The following is an 8,281-nucleotide window of genomic DNA, read 5'->3' as shown; positions in this document are numbered from 1 at the left end:
ATTAATGTGAACTAATAAAACATACATTTTTGATGGGAAGTCCTAAGAGTGATATTGTAGCTGTGAATTTTCCCTGCATGTTACAACCTGCAGGGGGCGCTGTCTAGCTCGTGGTACTTGCAGCAGAAGTCAAACACATTCATATTCACACACAAAGAGAGAGAGAGAGCATCAAGACTGCCCTGCACACTCCCTCACACACGTTTCATTGTCCCACAGTGCGGATAGGAGGATTTACCGGACAGACCTTCCCCTGTTTGAAAGCTTCAGCAGAAATAACGGATTTTCTCTTTACTCTTTTGTTGCTTTCAAACCGGCTCATTTCCATAGTCATGAACCTTTAATACACGCGTGGATGTGCACTGGCTTTGACTGAGCGACACCTGCTCCCTCTCGTACACACTCTCTCTTTTGTCTGACATCTCTGCAGCCAGCAGCAACGCCGGAGAAGAAGAGGAAGAACCAGAGGGAGGAGGAGGAGGAGGAGTAGCGTGGTGTACCTGACACCTACAGCCGCGCTTCGCTGCTCTCTCTCCCACAGAGACGCCTAACACCGCCAGCCTCTCGCGCCTGGTTGTCCGCGTGTGAGTTAACCAAAGCTCACTTGGAACGGGTGAAACCGCTTCTTTTATACGATAAAACTCATTCAAATTAAAAAAAAACAGCAACAAAACACTCAGGACAGGATTCTCATAGGAACTTCATTGATTCGAAAAGGAAATTTGCAGGATTTTTAAACTGAAAAGGACTACTCTTCAGAAGATGCGTCTCCCGGTGCTTCTCTCTGTGTTGGCGTGTCTGTGTGCAGCACCGGGCGCGGTGGCTGCTGGGGCGGACAGGAGCTGCACCGACCTGCGGCAGTTCTACACCGGGAAAGGGTTCACCCTGGCAGGGGTGCCACAGACAGAAATCTCTGGTGAGTTTTGAGGAAAATCCCGCTCATAAAAAAAAACACTATTAACAGCACGTATATGAGTTTCATACGAGTGAATTAAGAGCTACTCTCGAATACATCAGGATATTATGCTATAATCTGTTACTTTTCATGTAAATCATATTTATTGCGGACGGTTTCTTACCTCGCATGGCAACAGGATTGATTATATTACTTTTATTGCATTAGCCTGTGCTAGGGCTGGGCGATCTGGAACAAAGATCAACATATTTTTAGATGAGAGGCGTTATATCTTCATTTTTACTTATGCAAAATAACAAAAACAAAGCAAATTCTTCGTCAGATTCACACAAGCAAGATACAAAATGCCATACAGCCAATTTTATTAACATTCAAATGCAAAAAAAGCAACATAGACATGAAAAATTATGTATGAATAAACTATTTGTCTGCAAAAAATGTGCTTTAGAGTAAAATAAAAGAAATTATGTCACTGTAGTTAGACCAAATATTTCTAATAGATTATTTTGTGGTCATTAAAGCATAGTAATTTTATTGGAGCATTAAGCCTGGCGTCTATTTTGTTCCTGAATCAAGATCAACATGAGCCACATCCACATTAATGATGTTATCTTTCTCATTGCTTAGTTTAGAAACATCTCTCAAACCTTGATCTATTGCCCAGCCCTATTCTATGCATATTAAAGCATATTCCATGAAAGGAAGAATTGCATTGTTATTGCATTGTAACTGGTCTGGATGAAGATTATAACTCCTGTAAAGGGTTCTGCATCTTATTCCACTTTCTAGTTGCATTTCCTTGTTTTATTACAACCGAAAATCATGCATGCTTTTCTTTTGTAGTCCTTTAGTCTTTAAACGAACTCCTATTTTACATTTTTCTCACTATACAATGCTGTAGCCTTGCTAAAGTGTTTCCCTGTCTCTGGATGCCCCACTATGGTCCTTTCTGGGCCATTTTCATTGTCTGCTAAAAGGCTGAATTGCAGGTGGGTGTGAGCCATGTGCTCATGGAGCTATTACGCTTCATTCTGGGCAGTTATGGTTGTTTGCTGATGCTTGCACTACAGGTGCAAACACAGTTTAATATAAAACACACAGGAAAATATAGATTTGCTTCCTGCTTGGGAGCTCTATGTTGAATTGCAGCGGTATACTTGATGTATTGTGGGTATATTTCATTGTCTGCTCTGTTGTGGACTGCAGGTGTGGTGGTTGGTGTACATGTGGGACTCTCATAGAGGCACAATGGCCTGGTTTGTCATCTGTATGTACGAATAATTTAGGCTAGCCTTGGGTAAAGTGCAGCTAAGCAGCATCATAACATAAGCTGGTGGTAAAAGTTGAAGAGAAGAGTGATAGTTTTGTTCTTTTCTTTTTTCATCCTCTGGTTTCCTCTCTTGTCAGTCAGTAAAGCAGCCAGCCATTCAGGCAATTATGAATTTAATCAATCAGTCAGTTTCACAGCTCGTCAAGCAATCAATCAGCTCAACAGTCAGTCAGTCAACCAACCAGGTATCACACATCAAAGTCGGTGTATCTCGCCACTGTGGCTGCAACTCTTCACTGATCCTGATTAAACTGTCTCGGCCTGGATGGAGAGCAAAGATTGAGAAATTGAGTTGTTTCTCTTCTAAAGGCGATCATCATCTGTCGCTCTGGTTGTCTCTGGTTGTAATTCACGTGAAGATGTACAGAAACACTGACCTCAGCTCGCACACAGGGACATGAAAGGGAGAGGAGATTGAGGGGTGTTCAGTGTGAGCGATCTGAAGGTCATTTCATGTTGTGTCAGTGAAAATAATCTGGTGCGGGCGGGCGAGGTATTAATATTGGATGTGTCTGCGTGTGTAGGTGTGGGTGAGCGAGGGAAATTGAGATCAACAAACTCTGGAGAGTGAGGCAAAGAGAGAGGGAGACACAGACAGAAATGAAGTGAGTCACTCAAGGTCTCTGTTAGAGCTTCATGGACGACTGAGGAAGAGCGTCGACATGACGCTCTTCCTCCCTTTCCATTAAAAACTCATCTTTTATTGACAGATGAAGAGAAAAAAACACAATGCTTCACTCACTTGGACCTTGATCTGCTCCAGTTATTTGAGCTGGAGTTCTGCCTTCCCAGAACCCATTAAACTGACAACCGGATGGGGAGGATGGCAGATACTTCTCAATCTTTCTCATCTCAGAGAATCAAAGTTTTTAAATGTAGCTTGTACAGCCCATGTAGAGGAATGCTCACTGTCCCCTGTGTCTCTCTGGAGGATGTTGGGGTTGCCCAGATTCTTTATAAATTAGAGATGCAACTGTAGGGAAAATCACAGCTGATTCTGATTTTTAAAATAACAACTGAGCCGATTGGCAATGCTGATGCCATTACTTCTGTGCAAGACTCCCACAATGCCAACTTTTCCTGTCATGTCTGACTATGAAAACAGATCAGAGTCTGTCTGATAAGTCATGCTTTCTGTCTGAATGTTTTGTCTGAATCAGCAGTGAGGTGTGCGAAGTGCCAGCATTGAAGTGATGCAGCACAAAAGATTAACATCAGCTATTGGCATCAGTTCATGCCACATGATTTGTCAATGGGCCAATGTCTGTCAGCAGGGTCGATATTGGCTGATACCAGTGCTGTATCAATGCATCAGTGGATCCCTTATTTAAACAAAATTGGTTCCAACATGCTCAGTTAAGTGGGTTGAACAGTGCAAAATAATTAGTCCAGTTTCTGCCAAAACTGAGCAAAGTTTTTTTTTTTTTTTTTTTTTTTAATGGTTCCATCGACCATCTTTCCAATCTTTCCTGCAGTGTGAGATCTGTTAAAAGTAATCTGATGTGTAGGGGATCTCATCATGAACACACTGATTTCAAATCCTAAATAAACATGTTTAAAAGTAGCTAGAAATGCACTGATCATGAAAAATAGGACCAATGCCAATGTGTAAAACAACACTTAAACTGACTGCTTAACTTCTTTCGGTGCAAGATTCCCGCTGTACCAACTTTTTCTGTCACATTTGACCACAACTACAGATCAGAGTTTGTCCAACAGGTGACTTCTACTGCCCAGTAAAATAATCTCTTATTTCATTTAGAAGGAAGGCATACCAGATGCCTGATAGAACAAATTTGACATAACAGATGAATGTTGACTAATGATATCTGTCCATGCCACACTATTTACTGATGTTTGTCTACAGGGCTGATATTGACTGATGCTAAACTAGGGGTGGGTGCTGCATTATGTTTTTCAAATATTGCTATATTTTCAAACTAGATATAAAACAGTATCTTCTCTATTGATAAAGTTAAAATAACACTACTTTTCTTGTGGCAAAATGGAGACAAAACTATTCAGGCCACAGCTGTCCAAGGCTTGCTAGTACAAATTGCCACACTTCCTGTTTGTCTGCAGTCAAAATTAAAAAGGTTAGATGCCATACTATTTACAAGGGGAGCCTGAAATTCACAGGGCATTCATTTACATTTTCACAGTTGCAGTGTTTACAGCTAGTACGCAACGCTGCACAGTTAGAGCTAGTCATTCAATGGGAAAATATAGGTTTTAATTAAAAAATCTTGATCTAGTTTTGATTTACTGCATATGAATGTGCCAGTTTTTATTGCCTTAAAACATTTCAAATATGATGCTTCATCTGAGGAAGATGTGAGAGACCTCATCTCAAGGGTTGAGAGATATTTGAACCAGTAACTTAAAAAGCAGATGAACATCAACATCACAGAAAAGACTGGTTGAATATGAAAATGAAAACCACAACATTCAGGTTTGATTGATTTTACAGGCATAGATTTGGATCCCTGCTGCCCTGCAGGCTGATATTTGGAGGGACAAACTGAACATCTGGGACAAGACTCAGCTGTTTATGACTAGCGTTGTCTCTTACAGAGCTACAAAAGGTAACCCTGGTTCACTCACATGTCCCTCAGTAGTGGACAGGATAATGCTCCTGATTAGTTCTGGGAACCAGTGCCAGATTCAGTACAGAGCAACACTCCTCCATTCAGAGCTGTAGTTTCATCAGTGAAAAAAACATCAAATACAACAGGTAGTTTCCATAAAAGACGTTTCTGTCATTTAACAATTTAAAAAGGAGTTTCTTGCTTTCATTTATGCTCTCAGTGAGTCAGATAACCGTGGCACAGTTTGGCAAGCACAACATGCACCTCAGCACCATGAAGACACAAGAAACAGAGGTGCATGAAAAACATTTGTAGTAAACAGCAAAATTTCAGGGCAGGAATGTTGCTGTTGTGAGGGCTGGCATGAATTTAGATATTTGCTCATGAATTCTGGCAGCAATCACGAATACCAACACATCAGACATCAGTGGTGTGCAGTTATCTGTTGCATGAGGAAAAGTATTTGGAGCCAGGCAATCAAAATTCTCCATCTGCTCTCCTCATCCTCCAACTAAGCTCAGCATTTTCACTTTATCTTTAATAGAATAGAGCTCAGAAATTTGCATGCTGATTCAGAACTGCATAATCTGAATGTACAGTAGGCAATGTGCAACGTCGACTGTATAAGACAGGCAGGATATGAAGAGCATGTTATTCCAAGGTGGAAACAGGGTGTGAGACATGCATTAGTAAGTGGATATGATAAAAATCATAATCCCAAAGTAAACTGTGTGTAATCTGATAATCTGATGCCCTTAAATTCTTCCCATAGTGTTAAAAAAAGCTCCTTTTCTTCTCCCACCTATTGTCCTTTAGATTTTCCACCATGTGAATGGAAGTTGTCTTTCCTGCTGTCTGCCTGTCTGTCTTTGTGCCTGCAAGCGCTTTAACGCTCACACATTGTGTCTCTACCTGGTCAATAGTTAAAGACGAGCTCGCCCTATAGTGTATCTGTGTGTTAAAAGTCAGAGAAAGCCAACACCTTCTCCAGGGAAGACACTTGTGTTTCATTCACACATGCATTGTCAGAGCAGAGCAGCACACACCCATGTGATCGTATGACAGAAATGGAGAGGGACTATGTGTCCTGCACGCTTCATGATCTGTGTGCAGAGGTATTGAGTTTTGATGCCTGTGTGCATGTGTGTGTTATGTACCCTACATGTTGAATATTTGTCATGCTGTTGCTTGTTTCAAGAACATAAGGAGGATGTGTTGTTGAATGACAAAGTTGAATATGATCCACAGTGTTTAAGGTCAGATTACCTGTAGATTAGATATGTTACAGGTTTGGTTACAAGTCAATACGCTTTAACCAGGAATCAACTCATCCAGGGGGCCTCCATTCATTTACATTTACACAATGTCAGTGACCTCTCTTTGAATATTAGGTTATCTTTTATTTTAGACAAGTTTGCACCTAGATTATTGCAGAAACTTTCATAAAAGCATTAACATTAATCTGACTTTATTTCCACAAGTGTTGAGCAAACATTTGAATTAAAGTGAAACATAAGAAGACTCAATAGGCAGATTTGTCCTAAAATTCAAACCCCAAATGCTTCCAAACAAACCCTAATGTGGTTAGTTTGAGGTGTGAAAACAAAGTGGACCAACTTGTGAATCAAAGGCAGGAATTGGCGTACAGTATAATGATTTACAGATATGTTTATGTGATTTAATACATTCAAAACTATGCCGGTACCTCGCTTAGCTTCTGTGTAAACATGGCAACATGTTGTAGTCTCGCTCTCGTTTTTGCTTGCCTTCTTTGGTACTGATTTAGCCGTCTCGTGCAAAGAACGACATGCTGGAAAGCTCGCTGCCTCGCTGTCTGCTTATAATATCCCAAGGCAAAAGCAGAAATCCAGAGAAAGTATAAATTTTGTTTTTTTTCATTGTTTATGAGGGAAACAAAAGACCAGCAGAAGGAGATGGATTTCTGGTTTCGTCTTCTTCTACGTCTCCTTTTCTTCTTCACCGCTCGTTGAACGACAGCACCACAAATGTGTAATAGCTTGATGTTATTCAGACAGTTTGGTTTTTTTGACCAAGTGCAATGTGAATGCAAACCAACCCACAGGAAAGTGCAAAAATGTTGCAATTTGCCCCCCAGACTATTAGGTGTGAAAATGACCTAAGTTAGCTTTAGCATCATGAGCTTTAGCAAATGTAGCTAAAGCTAACATAGCTGTGTAAGATACGTAAATGACATAGCTAAGTAGCTTTTGTAGGTAACATTAGCTTTGTGGCTTTGTCAATATAGCTCATCCTTTCTCAAAAAGGGTGCCTTCGAAATGCTTTATACGATGCTTCACAGATTATTAGCTATCCTTTCCCAAATAATAAGAATTGTCCCATATGCTTCTGAAATCACGTCAATGTAGGGATCGTTCAGTACTTTTTTTTAGTTTTTCGTGTTCTCATGGAGTGAGAAATGTATCAAAATGTGTTTTCAAGGTCTACGAGACTGTAATGCATTTCGTTCAAGGCATTTAAATGTTTAAGGAGAGTGCTTTAGAGATTTATCTTACTAATTCTATTACTACATTTCTTGGCAGTCATATCGATGTGAAATGTTTATTTTTCTAATTACTCTCCTGACAGGGGTGTTTTAAGATTTTTCCTTATCTTTAAAGTTGCCTTGACAGGAAAAAGCTTAGCTATCCATGAGCTTCGCAAGCTAAAACTTTAACTTTATTAGCTACATTGTTTATGTAGCTATTGCAGCTAACGAAGCTACATTTGCTACATTAGAATGCTTTCATGGAGGATGCGCCTTTACCAGCCTTTAGTAGACGAATATTAGTTTATGCAAGTCAGGTTACAACTTTTGACTTTTGCTGTCCTAACCCTTACCTCAACTCTTACTGTAACCAAACCAAAAGTTTCATCTGATTTTATTTTGAATTTTTTAGCTTCTATTTCCGTTCATCTCATGTTAACAGTCTGCGAGGGGGGTGTCTGAGGTCTGGGGTCTGCTGCCAGACCCCTCTATAAAATCCAGTCATTCAAATTGAAATCCTTTTTTCATGTTAAAAAAAGGGAGTCAGTATCTTGAGTCTCATGTTAGAGTTGCACAAGGGTTTTGGTGGGCCCCACAAGATATGGTTGTTTTATTGGACACACTGTTTCAACCAGAGCAAGATTTTGGTTAAACAAGAGGGGGAAAAATACATTTCACAACCACAAGAGAAACAAGCTTGTATAACTCTATGAGTCACAAACCATTAACTGCATTTCCTGGCTGTGTGCATCATTCTCTAGTGTCCCCTGGGAACAGTTTCTATCAATGCCACACTTTCTATTTGTATTTGGTTCTGTTTTCCCACACTGAAGCTTTTGTTCTCTTAAAGTTCTTTCAACATTTAGGTTAGGATGATTTCTCTATGTGAAGTGGACTGAGCTCTCAAGGCCTCAGTACTCTGAAAACTTTGTATTTATCAA

General features: G+C 40.1%; 1 protein-coding gene across 1 annotated transcript in view; it reads left to right on the top strand.

Moving 5' to 3' along the window:
* Positions 1–242: 242 nt before the first annotated feature.
* The window catches only part of LOC121512398 (glypican-1-like), a 74,190-nt gene continuing 66,151 nt past the window's right edge, over positions 243–8,281 (top strand). The window contains exon 1 of the mRNA XM_041791652.1: positions 243–916. Coding sequence (XP_041647586.1) covers positions 763–916 — 154 coding nt within the window. The 5' untranslated portion in view covers positions 243–762. The remainder of the gene's footprint in view (positions 917–8,281) is intronic.

The sequence above is a fragment of the Cheilinus undulatus genome, linkage group 7 (genome assembly GCF_018320785.1).
Source record: "Cheilinus undulatus linkage group 7, ASM1832078v1, whole genome shotgun sequence".
In the NCBI taxonomy this organism is placed as follows: domain Eukaryota; kingdom Metazoa; phylum Chordata; class Actinopteri; order Labriformes; family Labridae; genus Cheilinus; species Cheilinus undulatus.
Note: the sequence above shows the minus strand (reverse complement) of the source record. Positions and strands in the feature narration are given on the sequence as shown.